Genomic DNA, 19,501 nt, shown 5'->3' on the forward strand with positions numbered 1-19,501 from the left:
CAGTGGGGTCCCTCAAGGCTCTGTCCTAGAGCCTATACTGTTTAACATTTTCATCAGTGATGTGGACATTGGTGTCAGAAGCAGAATGGCCAAGTTTGCCAACAACACCAAACTCTGGGTTAAAGCATCCACACCTGAGGACAGGAGGGTGATCCAGGCTGACCTGGACAGGCTCAGCAAATGGGCAGATGAGAACCTGATGGTGTTCAACACTGAAAAATGCAAGGTTCTCCACCTTGGGAGGAAAAACCTGCAGCATACTTACAGGCTTGGTAGTGCTCCGCTGGTTAGCACTACAGATGAAAGGGATTTGGGGGTCATGGTTGACCACAAGATGAACATGAGCCTTCAGTGTGATGCTGCAGCTAGTAAAGCGAGCAAAACACTGGCTTGCATCCATAGATGCGTCTCAAGCAAATCCCGGGACTTCATTCTCCCCTTGTACTCAGCCTTGGTGAGGCCACAGCTGGAGTACTGCATCCAGTTTTGGGCTCCACAATTCAAAAAGGATGTGGAGAAGCTTGAGAGGGTGTAGAGGAGAGCCACAAGAATGATCAGAGGTCAGGAAAACAGACTTTCTGATGAGAGGCTGAGAGCCATGGGGCTCTTTAGCCTGGAAAAGTGCAGGCTCAGGGGTGATCTGGTGGCCACCTCTAAGTTTATCAGGGGTGCACATCAGGATCTGGGGGAATGTCTGTTCACCAGAGCACCCCAAGCAATGGCAAGCTCGAACTGTCACAAACTCCACCATAACTGATTCAGGCTGGACATAAGAAAGAACTTCTTCACTGTCTGAGCCCCCAAGGTTTGGAATAGACTCAAGCACCCACTTTGAATGCCTTCAAGACACATTTGGATGCTTATCTTGCTGGGATCCTATGAGTTCATAGACATTAGGGCTGGAAGGGACCTCGGAAGATCATTGAGTCCAACCCTCTGCCCAAAGAGCAGGAAGTCAGCCGGGGTCATGGGATCCCAGCAACATAAGCATCCAATTTGCTCTTGAAGGTGTTCAATGTAGGTGCTTGACCCACCTCCAATGGCAGACTGTTCCAGACCTTGGGGGCTCAGACAATGAAGAAATTCTTCCTGATGTCCAGCCTGAAACGGTCTTGTAGTAGTTTATGACTGTTCGACCTCGTCATCCCTTGGGGCGCTCTGGTGAACAAACATTCCCCCAGATCCTGGTGGTCACCCCTGATAAACTTATAGGTGGCCATCAGATCACCCCTGAGCCTGCGCTTTTCCAGGGTAAAGAGCCCCATGGCTCTCAGCTTGTCATCGTAAGATCTGTTTTCCTGACCTCTGATCATGCGTGTGGCTCTTCTCTGGACTCTCTCAAGCTTCTCCACATCCTTTTTGAATTGTGGAGCCCAAAATTGGATGCAGTACTCCAGCTGCAGCCTCACCAAGGCCGAGTACAAGGGGAAAATGACGTCCCGGGGTTTGCTTGAGAACCATCTATGGATGGAAGCCAGCATTTTGGTCACCTTACTAGCCACACCATCGCATTGCAGGCTCATGTTCATCTTGTGGTCAATGATGACCCCCAAGTCTCTTTCTTCCGTAGTGCTAGCCAGCATACCACTGCCGAGCCTATAAGGATGCTGCAGGTTTTTCTTCCCAAGGTGGAGGACCTTACATTTTTCAGTGTTAAACACCATCAGGTTCTCGTCCGCCCATTTGCTGAGCCTGTCCAGGTCAGCCTGGATCACCCTCCTGTCTTCAGGTGTGAATGCTTTGCCCCAAAGTTTGGTGTCATTGGTGAACTTGGCCAGTCCGCTCCTGACACCAATGTCCACATCATTAATGAAGATGTTGAACAACATGCCCGCTGACTTCCTGCACCTGGGGCAGGGGGCTGGACTCGATGATCCTCCAGGGTCCCTTCCAGCCCAAATGTCTATGAAAATCTATGAAAAAAAAATCTTAAGTGTTACATGTGCCAGGGGCTTTAGAGAAATTATTAAAGAAAGGCAATTAAGAGGAATAGAAATATTTACCTTGGTGCTTAGCTCAGAAGAGAAAAAGGTAGAGACTGGTGAAGTTGCAGACTGAATAGATAGAAAAGGAGGACAGATGGCATGAGTGGGGGGTGGTAAACTCAGCTGAAGAGACAACTTCTAGGAATGTGCCAGGGATCAGGGAGGTCTCTGACTGGGAGTAACAGCCTTTTTCCTTGTTCTCATGTTTTCATTCTGAGTCCTTAGCTACATCAAGTGGCCATGTAAAGTGACTCCAATCTTTATATGCATCATGGGCATGTCTCCTTGCCTTCCTAGTACAGTACTGCTATGAAGAATGGGGGATGTAGGTGTACATGTGCAGTACAGGCAAAGAATCTCATGGTACACAATAGCCTCAGTTAACAGCAGAGGAGGTGCAGAGAGGCAAATTCCCATGAGCTCTTACCCATAATTTCTGCTGTAATAACAAACAAGCACTCTGAAAAGAATAAAGCAGAACGTAGCTGAGCAGATAATACCAGCAACTTCCCTGTAGACACTCCACCCCCTGTGAGAGCACTGCCACAGCAAGGATTCATTTCCACGGTGCTTCACTTCATCCAGGAGACTATCTCCAGAACCCTGACCATGGTGAGCCTTTCCTGAGGCTGCGGTGGCCTCACCACATCCAAGCTGACTGCACACAACCTGTGTATCACTCATGTCCCAGGAATCATCACAGACTGTTTCCTAGTGTCCTTCATAATAAATCTGAACCCAGCCTTCACAACTACTACTTCCATTCTCCAGCCTTAGTGACATTTCTGTGAAAAACAGAAGAAAATCTTATCCTTCACTGGCTTTTATATTTTATAATTAGCTAACAAAATTTATCTTAAAAAGATTCAGTAATAATTATTAATCTATGTATGAATTAAAGATGTTTTTCATTCTGGACTAGCGCTTGTAGTTGGTTAAGCCCCCTAAGATGAATATTCATAAGTATTCTGCATAATAGAGCTATCCTTTAGGTAAACCCATAGTCAATAGCTGGACCTTACTTGCCTCAGGATATCCATTAAATTGAATTTTTAATTAAGTTTGCATACTTGAGCATGTGCACTGGCTTGGTTCACTTCATTCTTTATAACGGTACAAAGTTTTGGAAGATTAATAAAGAAAGAGATATTCCCCTGAAGTGGGTGAATGAGTAACATTCTCTTCATGTTTGTTGTTGTGATCATAAAGAAAGGCCAAGATATTTAGGACTTTAGTCTTTTTGAAGTATTTTTAATTGAAAAAACCGTTCAAATGAGAGCTCAGCTTTCAATATAGAAACCACCATTGTTCGCATAGGCCAAAAGGATTATTTTGCACAGGCGGGGATGGTGTAGCCAAGATGCTTTCTAAGCTGCCAACTTTCCCAAGTTCTGTGCACCTCATGCAGTAGCACAAGATCCTAACCCACACCCCAATATTGTAATTTCACTGTGATCCTTGGCAGAAACCCATAGAGACAAAACAAAGAGGCTATTCTGCCTTTGGCAAAAAAGAATTTTCTCATTTGAAGGTACTTAATACAAGTATAAAAGAACAAACAGAAAGCACTCCACAGCCAAAAAGAAAAATACCTTCCACATGTGCACTGAGAGGAGATGGTCAAGCCATAAAGGGGAGGAGATAATAGTGGCAGATTTTGGTTATGACAGAAGAAGAGTAAGGAAAATGTTGCGAAGGAGTGGGACTACACGTGGGGTCTCAGGTCAGAAGAAGGGGTGGAGACTATTGTAGAGGAGAGGACTGAGGGTGTTGGGCTATAGGAGAGGTAGCATGGGTTGGTTTGCTAAGGTGAGTGGGGCAGGAGGTTCTCCTGTTGGAACACTGAACTGGAGGGACTCTTTCCTCCTGGGGATATCTGGGCCACTCTTCCTGCCTGTGCCAGGATCTCTGCATATAAAACAGTCAAGACAGAGTCCTGCACTGTTAATATGTAACTGGGGAAATGTTGCTACCATTCCCTGAATCAAATCCTCTAGCTTACTACCCTAGAAGCATATCAGAGGTGAGGATGCACATGAGGACTGGGCATAAGATCCAAATCGTACTTGGCCACAGTTTGCTAAGCCTACTGCACAAATTTTAGTGTATTACAAAAGTGACAAGAAAATCTTACCTCGTATGCTAAGGTTTTCATATTGGCTACTGAGATCTCTCTTAGAAAGTGTAAAAGAAAATTCATAATCCATGAGCAAAGTAAGGTTGCTGGGGGTGTATTTACATCTTCCCTGCTTGCTCCCCCGGGACAGTGCTGGCACTCACAGGTGAGCTGGGGCAAGGGGGCTGGTGAGAAGGGACCTGGGATGCCAGGGCTGATTCAGGTTGGTGGGAGGTGTGCCCAATGTGGGCTGGTGGAGGGCTGGGGGGCCACCTGCTCCCCCCAGTCCTCTGCTAGCCCAAATCAGGTGGCAGCAAGATCTTCCTGGTGGGGGGCTGGGCTGGGCTGCACTCAGGGCAGGTGATGGTAGCACTCAAATGGGAGTTATGGGGGCGGGCTGCAGCTGCCCCCAGATTTTCTGTAGCTCCCCTCCCAGTGCTGCCACCACCTGCCCAAGTGCAGCCCTGACCCAGCCCTCCCCAATGGAAATATCCTGGCACTGCCCCTGGCTCCAGCCCACAGTAGGAGCCCACGCACACCCGATGCACAGATCCAGGGGCACACACCCCCATGCCCTACGGCATGACCCACCCTGGCTGTGTAGCACTTGCCCCTTCCCCAGCTCCACTTCCTCCCTCACCACTGGGGCCTTGATCTGCCCCCCTCCATGCCTCTTCCCTTACAACAGATTTACTAGCTGGACCTGGTTGCTCTCCACACTGTCAGGTTGCCCTGGTGTGCAGACACTCCTGGTTTAAGGTCCCTTAAGATATGTTTAAGCAACCAAATCACAGATCTCTTCTGAAAATTTTCCCCATGGACTTGGGGATATTTAGTTCCTTTAAACATGTGCTATATCTTTTTTTTTAGCTTTGGTATCAGTAGATTTTGAACATGTCAAACAGTTATTTAAAAATTAAACATGGTCAAATAAATGGAAAACTTACATGGTGCTTCAGTTCTTTCATGAGCTGAAAATTTAAAAAAATCTATACTTTTTCATTCTAAAAGTATCAATATTTCCAAAGTTAGAATTCTAAAGGCATATCCAAAATTTGACCTTGAAATTGATCTTTATAGGTCATAGGAAAGATTGGGAAGTTCTGAGAGGGATGACAGCATCTTGAATGGTTGAATACGATGGACCTTTTGAGACCCATATTTTACTTTCTACCAGATGATAAGAGGTGGGGGAGCAGTCATACAAATTTCTTCCATTCTTTATGTGTATTGTAGAATTTTTCCTCCCATAGGTCCTATAAAGACTATTGAAGGATACAGTGATTGGAGAGCTAGGCAAAAAGCTCGTGAGTTAACAGAGGGCCAAGTTACATTGCTCCAGCAACTTCACTATACCACCCAAGCGATGCAGATGTTGGCCATAATATTGTATTTACTGCTTCTGCAACTATAACTCTCACTGTGCAGCATTACAATGAAGGAAATAAAGCAGAAAGTACCTGAACAGATGACACCGGCATCTTCCTGGTGGGCACAGTTATGGATACCCCAGGCCCTGTGAGAGCATTGCTCCAGGGAGGATTCATCCTCTCTGCACTGCACATCATCCAGGAAAATATTTCCTGAGCCTTGACCATAGTGAGCATTTCCTGGAGCTGAAATGGCTGAGCCACATCCAAGTTGACTGCAAACAACCTGTGTATCATTCATGTCCCAGAAGTCATCACAGACTGTGCCCCACTGTCCTTCATAATACATTTCAACACGGCCTTCAAATTATGAAAGATGATTATCCCAGAGTAGTGCTTGGTGTAGTTTTGTAATGCTGAATAGGTATTCTAAATAATAGGGCTGTGCGAAGCTTTGGTTGCTGACTTGATTCAGAGGCGATTTGGTGGCTGAATCTCTGAATCGGAATTGAATTGGCAGACTAAATAAAAGGTCTGAATAGATTCAAAGCCTCCAAATCAATTTGGAAAAGATTTGGAGAAGATTCAGAGATTTGGGCAGTCACTCCTTGCCACCACAGGGAGCTGGACCTGGGCCCTGTGCCAGTAAGTAGGGAGTGGGAGGGGGTTGGAGGAGGGGGAAAGGGACCACAGGGGGGATGCCTACTAGGACCCATCTTCTGCCTGCTCTCCCAGCCCCCCTGAGTGCCCCCTGAACCCTGCCCACTTTCCCAGCCCTGTCAATGGCTGCCTCGTCTGGCCCCAGCATCTCAGTCTTTTTTTTTAAAAAAAAAAAAGCCCCACACTCACTGGCTGCTGTAGCGGCCATTGGGGCCTCTGGGAGCTTGTGCTAGTGCCCCCCCATGCAGATCAGAGCAGTGGGGGGCAGTGGAGATCACCCCCCTGCCTGGCAGGAGCCAGTGAGCGGTGGCTTCTTCTTCTTTTTTTTTTTTTTAAAGTGCCAGGAGGGGGCCGGGCAGGGCAGCCATTGACAGGGCTGGGAGAGTAGGCAAGGGATGGGACCTGTTCAATTCAGCTGATTTGGTAGCAGCTGAATCTCTACATCAGATTCAGCTGAATCAATTTGGGACAGTGATTCGAATCACCGAATCACATCACTGTCCCCTAAATCAGCTGAATCTGAAGCAAATATTAGCTGCTTTGCACAAGCCTACTAAATAAGTGCTTACTTCCATCCTCTAAAATTCAAACCTCTTTCATTTTCTCTCAAGTTAGTTGACAAAAACTGAGGAACCCATTAGTGTCTTTGAAAACTGAGGCCAGAGGCTTGTAATGAAGTATTCCCCTAAACTGTGTTGTATTTTTCCTCAACTTTTGCATTAGTGAATTGTTTAACATCTCAGAAGAAAACATATTTTGACACTAAAATGATCAAGTAGAGAGATATGACACCTACCAGGTGCATCAGTTCTGTCAGGACCTGTGAATGAAGAAGAACAAGATAAAATCTTAGTGGCTGTAATTAAATGTTCCCAAATGTTGAGGCAATTTGCACTGGACTTGCACACGAATTTCGGGCCTCAGCTTTTTTTTCTCACTAGCCACAGTCATTCATTCTACCTTCCATAACCTTTTCCAGACTCGATGATCTATTGAGGTCCCTTCCGACCCTAGCATCTATGAATCTATGAATCTATGAATTTTCCAAAATTGCATTTATATGTAGAACCGTGGCTGAACTTGATCTTTAATTGTGCTAAATGAAGTTTTATAGTTGAAATTGTATTAAAAATGCTAGTGTAAAAGAGAATGCACTGGAATTCACTTCCTTGACAAGATCATTTTTAAGACAGTAGGAGGTGGGTAGCTTTAGGAGACATGCAGTAGCATTTGATCCTGATTAACAACTGAGCCAGTCAGTTTGGGAAATCTGGAATTAACAAACAATGAAAGGCAACATGTTTATTCTGAGGCAATATAATTTGAGATCAGTAGGAAATTCAGGCATTCAGGCCACTTAAGCAAAAAAATTATCCTTGTGAATAGGTAGTGGGAAGGGACAGAAGGGAGATTAACAGACAGTGGAGTCAGAGGGGAAAGGGGAAGATGATTTTGGTGCAGTGGTACAGCGGCTAAGGGAAACTGGTGAAGGAAGAGGGAATGATGAAGGTGAAGAACAATGGAACAGAGTGGAACTGAAGGCCTCTGGTCCGAGTGGGCAGACGTTAAAAGAACTGGAGTGGCAAAGGAGGTTTAACATGGCATTGGAAGAAGGATGAATGGGACCTTGGCTCTAGGTGCCTACTAGACACCCATATGCCTCCCATGGTGGTTCAGGGTCTTAAAGAAAGGCATTTAGTACATTATGCAAGGTACCTGCACATATGATGTGCGCTGTAGAAAATGTCTCTCCCTGTATAAACTGCCTCAGAGAAATGTGATGTGGGAATTGGGTACACATGCAGGGTTGGCAAAGGATGCACATAATACATAGCTCCCAGGGCATCAACACACCACAGGAGTGTAGTGGCAATTTGTTTCCCAGGGTATTTTCATAATGATCTTTCATAATGCAAAATGTAATTCCCACTTAAGATAAAGGAAATGAAGCATAAGCTACCTAAACAGACAATGCCAGCATCTTCCTGGTGGCCACAATTATGGAAGGACCAGCCCCTGTGAGGGCACTCCCATAGGTAGGATTCCTCTCCATCGCAGTGCAGATCATCCAGGAAAATAGTTCCTGAACCCTTGCCAAAGTAGGCATTTCCTGGTGCTGAAATGGCCTGGCCACATCCAAGCTGATTGCACACAACCTGCGCATCATTCAGGTCCCAGGAATCATCACAGACTGTTCCCCAGTGTCCTTTGTAATATATTTCAATACGGCCTTCACATGCATTACTCCCATTTTCTAATCTCAGTGATATTTCTATGAAAGACAGAAAAAAATCATATCTTAGATTAGCTAACAAAAGATTTCTTATACAGTGGTAGATAGGAGCATTTGCACTGTTTAGATTAATGGAGTTCCCTTTACTCAAAAACACTGGAAAATTACTAGATAAATATGAATTTCTTTTGATTGGTCTGCACAAATAACATCTTTAATCTTTTGTAGTGATTACCATAAGTATAGACCAACATTTTTAAGTCACTAGTAATTGTTAGAGCTCAGCTTGAGATATCTTGAAGCAGTAAGTGCCAAGTATCCATTCTCCCAAAGAATCATGCTTTTCTAGGGTTCTTTTGAGGCGCATGTTCAAAATTGGAGACATTCAGTATCACAGAGCATTTAAAAAAATGCTGGCAAAGAGCTTGGAACTGTTCCTTCCCCTCCAACATGTGCTTTTTTTTTGGTGAATAGTTAAAGATCAGTTTTTAAACAAAAAACATTCTGAGAAAGTAATCGGAGATTGGACTTACCAGGAGTATCATGCCCTCTAGAACCTGTGAACAAAAGACAAACACAACAGGTTTACAGGTTAGTTACTTCCAGTTTATTTTCAAGGATAAACTTGATTTTTTTAAAAAGAAAATGAAGTCATTCCCCCAACTCCCTGCAATATAGTGTTCAAATATAGCTGCAGCTCCTACATTCATCCTCCTTGGTGTTTCTGACTCGGTCCATCAGTCTCTTTCACTGAAGATTTGGGGCTGAGAGAAATCCTTCCTCCAGGAATCTGCAAACATTTTAACTAGTCCCCTCTGCAAGGGGCGAGAGAGAGACTAGGACCAGGATTACTTATGCTCTGCCCTTCTTTGGCCCACTGCAGTACTGCTCTTGTGTTCGCCACGTAACAAAGTGTTCTGGTTTCGTGTGAGCGGCAGGACTTCTGCATAAATATTAGATTCACAAGACTGTCTTGGACATAGATATGAAAAATCAGAAAGTACCTGAGCAGAGGACACCTGCATCTTCTTTGTGACTACAGTTATTCACAGCCCATCCTCTGTGGGAGCAACACCATAGGTAGGATTCATTCCCTTGGCACTGTACATCATCCAAAAGAATAATTCCTGAACCTTGAGAAAAATGGGCATTTCCCATGGCTGAGACAGCCTCTCCACATCCAAGCTGCCTGCACACAACCTGTGCAACATTTATGTCCCAAGAATCATCATAGACTGTTCCCCAGGTTCCTTGGTAAAATACCTCAACTCGACCTTCACATCTATGTCTTCCATTTATCAGTCTCAATGATGCTTCCGTGAAAGATAAAAGAGTCAATGTAAATGGGAAATAAATAGCAAACTAATAGCAAACTTGCCAACAAAACCTCCTTTCGACTCTTTCTGGAGTTGATTCAGGTATTTTATTATATGTGGTTTTGGAACTTCTCTTACTGCTTATCTGTCACGGTTTTAATAATCAGACACAGGAAAAAATATTTCTAAATTATGCTGAAATCTGGCAGGCAAAGATGTGAGGTTATAGCGTGAATTTTGTCTCTCTCAGGAGATTTTTAATTCACCGTAGTGATAGACACATTCAGGCATGTGTGGTTTGTGGCGCTGCAAATCTCTTTGCAGTGCCACAAACCGCACAAGTTGCACATTAATGAGTGTGCGGTGCGGCTGATTTGCAGTGCTGGGGCCAGATTTGCTACTGGGACTGCCCGGTAGCAAAAAAATAAAACCTAGAAAAAAAGCACAAACCACACCAAAGTGGCAGGATCCAGGACAAATGCAGAGACAGGGGAGAAGGCAGACCAGGGTATCCTGCTCGTCTCTGCATGCTGTAGAGCCCATGTGTTGAGGCACCCTACACCCCAGCCATCCACTCCCTGGCTGGGTGGATGCAGGGTGCCTCGAGACAGAGAAGCTGGCAGGTAGGCAGGTGCAGCCCCTGTGCTGAGACAAGGGAGCAGCCCAAGGCTGCCTTCTCCTCCGTCTCAAGGTCCACTGTGCCCAGCCAGGTGGGGAGCACCTCCCCCACCCCCATTTGCTGTTCCCTGGCTGGCAGGGGCACAGGGTACCTCAGTGCAAAGGATGACTAGCCCATGCTGAGGCATCCTGTGCCCAGCCAGCCCCCTCCCGCATCCTGCAGCACAAGGAGAAGCGGGCAGGGGTGCCCACTATGGCACAAAGTAGTGGCATAAATTTGCGCCACTACTATTTGTGCTGCTGTACAGGCACACCCTTGCTGGTGTGGAACCAGCCTTTGTGCCAATAGACTAAATCACATTCTGGGATACAGACTGCTGTCCAATACATGATCATTTATTGTTTCATGATTCATTTTGTGAAACTGAGGCACAGTCATTCAGGTGTGTAGTAGGGTTTGAGTGCTGTTGTAGCGGTGACGGTCCAGGAAATGTATGAGGAGCATTTTTTATGATATATTTGTCATATCAAGCATGTAGTCATGGTTAGCACTTATTTGGGTGTATCTACTCAGTTTTTAACTCTCCAGCTCAATTTTGCTACTGTAATTAATAGAAAAGGGGGGCTGTGTAAGCAGGTGCTGTGATCTTCCCTTGTAATTAAAATACACAGAACTTCCAAAAGTCACTTTCTTCTAGGAATAAAGTTTAAATAATTAAATATTATTAAAATCGGTGATCACTAGGACAACAAGTTATTTCATATTTTAACATATTTTTACAATAGAAGTAATTAAATAAATATGAAAAAAATACCAGCTATTTCAGTTCCCATGGAAGCTGTGAATAAAAAAATACAAAAAAGTGTATATTTCAGTCATAGCCTTTGCTATGATTACTATATCATAGCAACTAAATATTTAAACTAAATATTTCACCCCATCTTATACATATTTTTGTCTTAGATAGTTTTAAATGACAAGGTTACCACCTAAGATATGCAAAACAATGAATTATTTTCTCTAATGATTGGGTAGCTGCAGAAGGTAAGCATGAAACTATGAGCTGGCTTTCTTTCCTAACAAACTGAAAGCCAGTGGACAAGAATATATTTTGCAACTCCTTTGGCACCTGGCAGACATGAAGGACACTTTTACACACGCTCCCACTCTGTGAGCCCCACAGTGTCTCATTTATCAATGTGCCCATGCTTCAAGCTGGTGGCAGGGGCCCTTGAACTAAAGCTCATTCAGTGAGCTTTAGATAAAGCTTTAGATAAATTACAAAGATGAATCAAGCCTCCACGCTCATGTATAGGCACTGAAAAAGTTTCAATATTAGCTACATTTTGGATCAGTATCAAGAAGCTCCAAGAACTCTGCGCAAATCACTTCCTTCTTAGAAGCTGTGGGTCTGCAAAAATCTGAGGCTCTTAATATCCTTAATATGGCAGGTCCCGACTGCCTTACTCGAAAAATCGCTCTAGAGGTGTCAATGGCCATAGTAAGTAAAAACATTCTTAATCTCTTCCTCCTTCCTCCTGTCTTGGAGGATTATGGAGCCCACGTTACTACCGTATGAAAAGGTGTCAGTTGTGTAAGGATGGAATGCCAGTCGCAGGTAGGGCTGACTTCCAGCTCGTTTCCATAACTTGGCATTGCCAAAAACAGATTGATGGCTAGCAGGTGAAGTAATGCAATGGTCTTTCAGAATGAAACAGTTGAGGATAGCAGAGTGACATCTTGCCAGAATTCCTTTGAGGCATAAGCAGAGCATACTCCTTGTGGGTAAAATAGTCTTGTAAGTAAGGGGAAACAGGAAAACTGCTTCCATATCCACATTAAACAAAAATCTGGGAAACATTCAGGACTGGAAAACCTAGGATTATTGATAATTAAGCCAGTAGATTAAGCTTCAGTATACAGTATCCTAATAATCACAAAATAAAAGCTCTAAGGAAATATTTTCCATAATGATAGTCATACTATAACTTGGAAATTAAGTGATTTTACAGCATTCAGTAGTATAAATAATGAAAAGAAATCCAAGAGAACTTGAACACATGACACTGGAACCCTCATGGTGGAGACAGTTATGTCTGTCCAGTTACGAGAGCACTCCCATAGGTAGCGTTCATTCCCTCTACACTGCACATCACCAATGAAAATACCTCCCGTGCTATGGGGAAAGCTGATGTATCCTGAAATTGATACAGCATGTCCACATTCAAGTTGATTACATAGGACTTCTGCATCATTTATATCCCAAGAATCCTTGCAAATGGGCCTCCAGTTTCCTCTGTAATGAGTTTCAACTCAACCTTCCCATCTGTTCCATCCATTCATCAGTCTTGGCAATATGTCTTTGAAAAAGAGACGATAGTTTCATTGAAAGTGGATGCTTGCTAGACATGATTCATGCTTCTGTAGAATCAAAGAAATTTCTTTTCAAGGAGTAGATTAAGTTAGTCCTGTGCCGAGCAGGTGAGTAGTGAGATTTGGCATGAGCATGCGTTTAAAGTAATTGTGGAAGCTTTTGACTTTCATGGACAGACATGGAGCAAGGCTATAAGCTCAAAGTTTATGCCACTGTTGTCTCGAGACATGTCAGATTCATAAGCGTGAACAAGATGAGTCATGTGACTCAGAAATGATCTACATCTTGACTGCAATGAATGAACTGGGGCTGAGCTCATTCTTTCTTTCTTTGCCAAGCTTCACGTGCCCAGGTCCAGTCCTTGCTTGGATTTATTTACAATTTGGATTGATTCTCAGCTTAATTTTGCTATCAAGACTATCAGAACAGAGAGTCTGATGTACATTTAATTCTTGCACTACTCTGACATAAAGGAGAGTAACTTCAGAGGTGAAGAAAAGCATGGCCTGGGTTGAAGGCTGTAAGTTATGAAATGTTAGGAATCTTCATTCAATCATCAACATCCCTGGTCACTGTAATTAAGTTCAACTCTTTCTGTGCCTCATGGAGAAGACTTGAGAGATCTGTGTTGCCATGCCTTAGCAATGTATCTAGGAAGAGATCTTGATAAGACAGACAATGGCCAAGGGTAACCAAAGGTTGAGCTCACTTCTCTGCAATTTGTAGTGCTGATATCCAAGCTTTCCTGTTGCCTGCCTAGCCTTCTCCTACAGCCAGATACTCACATGCATAGCTCATTTTTTTCCATGCAGGATTCAGAATAAGGATAATTCAAACTCTCTCCATCTCTTTTCTGCTTGAGTCACTGCAGTGACTTGCAGAGATTGTAATTATAATCCCTTCTCCCACTGTTTGCTTTATGGACCATGGCCTATCTCATACGAAATCCATAACATCTGATGCCCTCCATTCTCTTCTTGTGATTTTTTTTTCTTATGAAAAATTCAGTTTCAGTGAGATTACAATTTCCAAATGTGCTGTTCGAAATGGATTAACCCTTTCAAATGTTGATAGCAAAAGCAATTACATAAATATGAAAAAATTACCAGAGGCTTCCCATCCTGTGGCAGCTATGAATGCAAACAATATGACAAGTTCACATTCAGGAAGCATCTTCAGTTACATTTTGCAGTAACAATTAAATCTATTGATTAAAGATTGGTATCTTGCCTGATGTTGAAAGTATTAATGAAACAGGGCTGAACAGTATATTGTATGTTCATGTATGTCAGGACTATTACAAAGGTCTTCGATAGCAATGAAGTTTATTCATTTAGAAATCAGCTTATGATTTCAGAGAAATATGTATTTTTGGTGTATTTGGTGTTCAGAAAAAATATGCATGATGCAATTACTAAAAAAAATCAGTTGTCACAAAGCAAAGGCACAGAGAACAATTTGGCAAAGTCTTGTTTTGAAGTTTGCTGATGGAAATTACAGGAAGGTAAATATTGTTCAAAAAAGCATGGTGGCTAATTGTTCCACTGCTATAGTTGCTTGCTAATATGTGAAAGATCAAAGTTAGGAGAGAACTGAAGCATCTTGTAATGACAACAGAATTTGACTCTCCAGGGTACACCAGTGGCTCTTATTTGAAGCCAATGAGTAAAGTGGACTTGCATCACAAAGTAAATGACAGAATAATGCCAGGGTAACTCAACTCTAATCAATAGTCCTTTTTACAATATGTACAGTTCCTGAAGGTTTACCATCAGTTAAATGAATGACGAGGACATGGCACGATTTGTTGCATATAGAACCCAGTGTATCGATTTCCAAACAAATGGTTACTTCCTGTAATTCCCCCAGGTCACTATGTTTACTCCACTTCAAGGACAATAAAACTGTCGTGTTAAAATTCTCACAGTCATGCCTCACTAGGTAACTGTGTGGTGTCAAATGAAACTATCGTCTATGCCTGTGCTGGCAATTCTCCATTGAAAGAGAGAGCCACTTACTCACCTGCCAATTAAAAATGTACTTTTTCCGATGCTTACATTTAAGAGGACTCTGCCCTAGAAGATGTAAACATGAAAGCTCACAATGGGCAGCTTTCCCCTTCCTGGGGCTCTCCCCGCTGCTCCTTCACCCTTAAAGTAACAAGCTTCCAGCCCTCTGTTACACTGGTCTTAAGGTAATTGCACAATGAACCAGTTAGTAGCACGATACCTGTAATGTGGAGACGAGGCCTTACAGTCACTTAGGAGCTCAGGGAGGCATCGTGCTTTCCTGAGACCTCTTAACCAAAGATTTCCAGGAAGCTGCAACACGGCCCTACCCCAATGTTAAGTTGTGTCTTACAGTGTAACTGAATATTAAATAGATGATTAACAAGGGCTCTACTAGGTAGGAGTTAAAGTAAATAGGCCAGGCTTCCAGAACATAAGATTAATATGAATGCTTTTTTTCCCTGTAGTAATAAATTAAAATTTATACTCTATTTTTAAACTAAGGCCAAAAACTTAAGTCTGCCTGAACACCCCAGATCCTGTAGTGAATCACTTTAGCTCCTTGTCCTACAGCTTCCCAGGATGCCTTGTGGCACCCTGCTCACCCCCTCCCCCTTGCAAAATGGCAGCCTAGCTTGCTCTGGCCGACACAGGCTGGTTTCACCCCCAGGCTGTCCTATAGCTGAGACAACCGAGTCTTGCTCCCAGCCTGCATCCTGCCTGTGTCTCAGCCAGGCAGTGAGTGGGGAGTGGAGGTTTGTGTCCCATCTTCCACCCAGCCAGAGCTACTGGGGGGCACGCCATGAGGGGTTTCCTTCCCTTCTGTGCTGACTGGCTTGGTTCTGGCTGGGTTGGGGGGAGCTGGGCAAGCCAGGCTGCGGCGGAAGAGAGAAACCCCCCCGTGGTGCTCTCCCCACAGTGGTTCTGGCTGGGTCAGGGGGCACCGGGGTGGAGGCCTTTCCTTTCCACCCCCACATACCGCCCTCCCCACCCACTGCTGTGGGCAGCTGCTGGGGGGCAGAACTGGGGAGAGATTGTGGGGAGAAAATTGGCTGGGTTTGGCTGTTTTTGTGCCTGTCAGGCATGATGGGAAGGGCACATGGGCACTACCAGCATCCTGGCTGGGACTAGTGCAGACACCCTTCGCACCCCCCACTGATGGCAGAATGTGTTTTATTCCTTCCTGATCTATGTTTCACAGCTTAGAAAAACCTGCAAAGTTTTGATGGATTCCACCTTGGGCTTTTTGGTTGTCTGTACTTAGCCTAGAAGAACATAAATTTTAATTATAGGCGGTATGTAAACACCCTCTATGACTTTTTCAAGTATGCTGTAATTTATAAGGTTTGTAAATATTCCTTCTCATCAACTATACAGTAGTAATAACATCATTTTTCAACAAAAATTTTAAGCCAGATGTATTTTGTCAATGGAATCAATCAAAAAATTAAGTAAACATTACCAGGTGTATTAGGTCCCATGGAAGCTGCAAAAAAAATGTATGAAAAGATTACTTTTTGGTGTCTTCTGCTCAACTGAATAAGGACAAAGATATTATGTTTAATAAGAATCAGCATTAGCAATGTACTGTACTTTTGGCTTTTTACTTTTTCTAGTAAGTTTATGAGACCGTATTAGACCTGAAGATAATTTTTTATACAACCTAAATCAAACTTTCATTATTTTCTCAGTAACATGCGTTTTTAATCAATTTAATTAATCATGCAATTAAAAATGGTGTTGTGAGGAGTTATGTAGATGGCATGGTACTAATTAATGATAATGGATGGACTGGATCAAATAGCATAAAAACAACAATTCTGAATTCAAAAGAAATCTAAATATGGAGATTTATGGATCATTTGATTGTCATGCTCTTAAAAATTGTTTGCTAAAATGTGGAGAAACAAAAATAGTGAATATCAAACTTCAGTGAGCTAAGGAGGATAGTTGGGGATGCGCTGAGGTTCCAGAGGGGAGGGGAGCCAGATGTCCAAGGAGAGTGGTTGCTCCTTAAGGGGGCGATCCTCCAAGCACAAAGGAAGGTAATCCCAATGAGGATCAAAGGGAGCAGGAGAGGACACAAGCCTCCATGGTTCACCAAGAGCATCCGGGAATGTCTCCTTGCTAAAAAGGAGGTGTATACCCAATGGAAGGAAGGGGTCATCACCAGGGATGACTATTCTGCAGTTGCTCAGGGTTGTAGGGGAGAAGTTAGGAAGGCCAAGGCAAAGATGGAATTAGGACTAGCTTCTCAGATCAAACACAATAAGAAGTCCTTTTTTAAATACATAAGGAGCAAAAAGAAGGTCCCGGGTAACGTGGGGCCCTTGCAGGATGCATTAGGAAATTTGGTCATCACACCAGATGACAAAGCTAACATGTTTAATGATTTCTTTGCCTCCGTCTTCCTAAGTAGGGACCAGAACAGCCACCTCCCTGCTTGGCCCCCCTCGGGCCCCAGGGGAGGCACACCTGGGCCAAAGGTTAGCGTGGAACTAGTTAGGGGGCTTCTGGAGGGGCTGGATGTGTTTAAGTCAGCTGGCCCGGATGATCTTCACCCTAGAGTCCTAAAGGAATTGGCCGAGGTCATTGCAGGACCCCGGCACAACTTTACGAGCACTCGTGGTGCTCTGGTGAGGTCCCAGAGGACTGGAAGAGGGCCAACGTGGTTCCAATCTTCAAAAAGGGGAGGAAGGAGGACCCAGAAAACTATAGGCCAATCAGTCTTACCTGGATCCTAGGCAAGCTGTTTGAGAAAATTATGCTGGCACACATCCGTGAGGGGCCAGCTGGGGACTGCATGCTTAGGGGCAACCAACATGGGTTCATCAGTGGCAGGTCCTGTCAGACCAACCTGGTGGCTTTCTATGATCAGATCACCAGATCATTAGATGCAGGGGTAGCAGTGGACATAGTCTTCCTGGACTTCTAGAAGGCTTTTGACACTGTCTCTCACCCTGTTCTCATTAAGAAGCTGGGGGATTGTGGTGTTGACGCCCACACAGTCAAATGGTTCGCCAACTGGCTGGAGGGCCGCACGCAGAGGGTGGTAGTGGATGGGTCCTTCTCAACCTGGAAGGACGTGGGCAGTGGGGTTCTGCAGGGCTCGGTCCTTGGGCCCGCACTGTTCAACATCAGTGATTTAGATGAGGGAGTAAAAAGCACCCTGTTCAAATTTACTGATGACACTAAGATGTAGGGGGATGTGGGCACACTAGAAGGAAGCATCAGGCTTCAATCAGACCTAGACAGGCTACAAGGGTGGGTGGATGAGAATAGGATGGGATTCAACACAGACAAGTGTAAGGTGATGAACCTCGGGAGGAACAACCGGCACCACACCTACCGGTTGGGGAACTCCCGTCTTGTCAGCATGGAGGCAGAAAAGGATCTTGGAGTCATAATTGACTCCAAGATGAACATGGGCCGGCAGTGTGGGGAGGCAGTCAGGAAGGCCAACCGCACCTTGTCATGCATCCACAGATGCATCTCGAGCAGGTCCAAAGAGGTGATCCTCCCCCTCTATGCGGCACTGGTCAGGCCACAGCTGGAGTACTGCGTCCAATTCTGGGCGCCGCACTTCAAGAGGGATGTGGACAACATGGAGAGGGTCCAGAGGAGGCCACTTGCATCATCAGGGGGCAGCAGGGCAGGCCCTACGAGGAGAGGCTACGGGACCTGAACCTGTTCAGCCTCCACAAGAGAAGGCTGAGGGGGGATCTTGTGGCCTGTTATAAACTAGTCAGGGAGGATCAGCAGGCACTGGGGGAGTCCCTGTTCCCCCGAGCACCGCCAGGAGTGACCAGGAATAACGGTCACAAGCTGGCAGAGGGTAGGTTTAGGTTAGATATCAGGAGGCGCTACTTCACGGTCAGGGCGGCTAGGGCCTGGAACCAACTTCCAAGAGAGGTGGTCCTGGCTCCTACCCCGGGGGTTTTTAAGAGGAGGTTGGATGAACATCTTGCTGGGGTCGTTTGACCCCAATATTATTATTTCCTGCCATGGCGGGGGGTCGGACTAGATGATCTGCTCAGGTCCCTTCCGACCCTAGAAACTATGAAACTATAAAAATTTAAACTTTAATATATTTGTAGCATGTTATTACCCTGCAGACATAAATACATTACAATGTACCTGCACAGATGACACCAGCATCTTCATGATGAAAGCAGTTATGTACGGACCACCCATTGTGAAAGCACTGCCAGAGGTAGGCTTCTTTCCCTGTGCACTGCACTTCGTCCAGGAGAATTGTACCTGAGCCTTCACCAAAATGAGCCTCTCCTGGTGCTGAAATGGCCTGTCCACATCCAAGCTCGCTACATACGACTTCTGCATCATTTGTGTCCCAGGAATCATCACAAATTGTTCCCCACATTCCATTGTAAGAAATTTCAACACGACCCTCACATCTGTTCCCTCCATTCACGAGTCTCAACAACTCCCCTTTGAATAATAAAATCACATGACCTCAAATTAGAAAACATGGTTGCGTTCTCAATGCCAGTAGCTTTTCAAAATAACTGAGTGAGCATTAAGAATAGCTTGGTAAGTAAAATTTGGTCCAGATTGGTTCCTTGGCCACCTTAAAATTTTCTATTTTACCAAGTTAAAGTTCATTCAGAGTATGGAGAGTAGCGCCAATGAAATCAATGGATTTATATTTATATAAAACCAAAATCCTAAATGGGACTCATATATGCATGTATGTATTTTTCTGATTAGGGCTGTCTGGGGCTCTAATTAAGGAAGCTAAAATACACTAAAAATGTAAAAGGAATAGTAGCGAGGGCCTAATGTTGCTGTAGGAAGTAAT

The 19,501-nt window shown here is 44.4% G+C and overlaps 1 protein-coding gene across 1 annotated transcript; it reads right to left on the bottom strand.

Annotated features, from left to right (window-relative positions):
- Positions 1 to 2,408: 2,408 nt before the first annotated feature.
- LOC149860037 (scavenger receptor cysteine-rich domain-containing protein DMBT1-like) lies at positions 2,409 to 19,110 on the bottom strand. Its single transcript, XM_090058727.1, is given in 8 exon segments — positions 2,409 to 2,806; positions 5,562 to 5,831; positions 6,928 to 6,951; positions 8,092 to 8,403; positions 8,898 to 8,921; positions 9,369 to 9,677; positions 14,443 to 14,560; positions 18,820 to 19,110. Coding segments are annotated over 8 exon segments (1,746 nt in total).
- Between the last annotated feature and the right edge of the window lie 391 nt (positions 19,111 to 19,501).

The sequence above is a fragment of the Crocodylus siamensis genome, chromosome 7 (assembly GCF_052110815.1).
Source record: "Crocodylus siamensis isolate JL-2025a chromosome 7, ASM5211081v1, whole genome shotgun sequence".
Taxonomy (NCBI): Eukaryota; Metazoa; Chordata; order Crocodylia; family Crocodylidae; genus Crocodylus; species Crocodylus siamensis.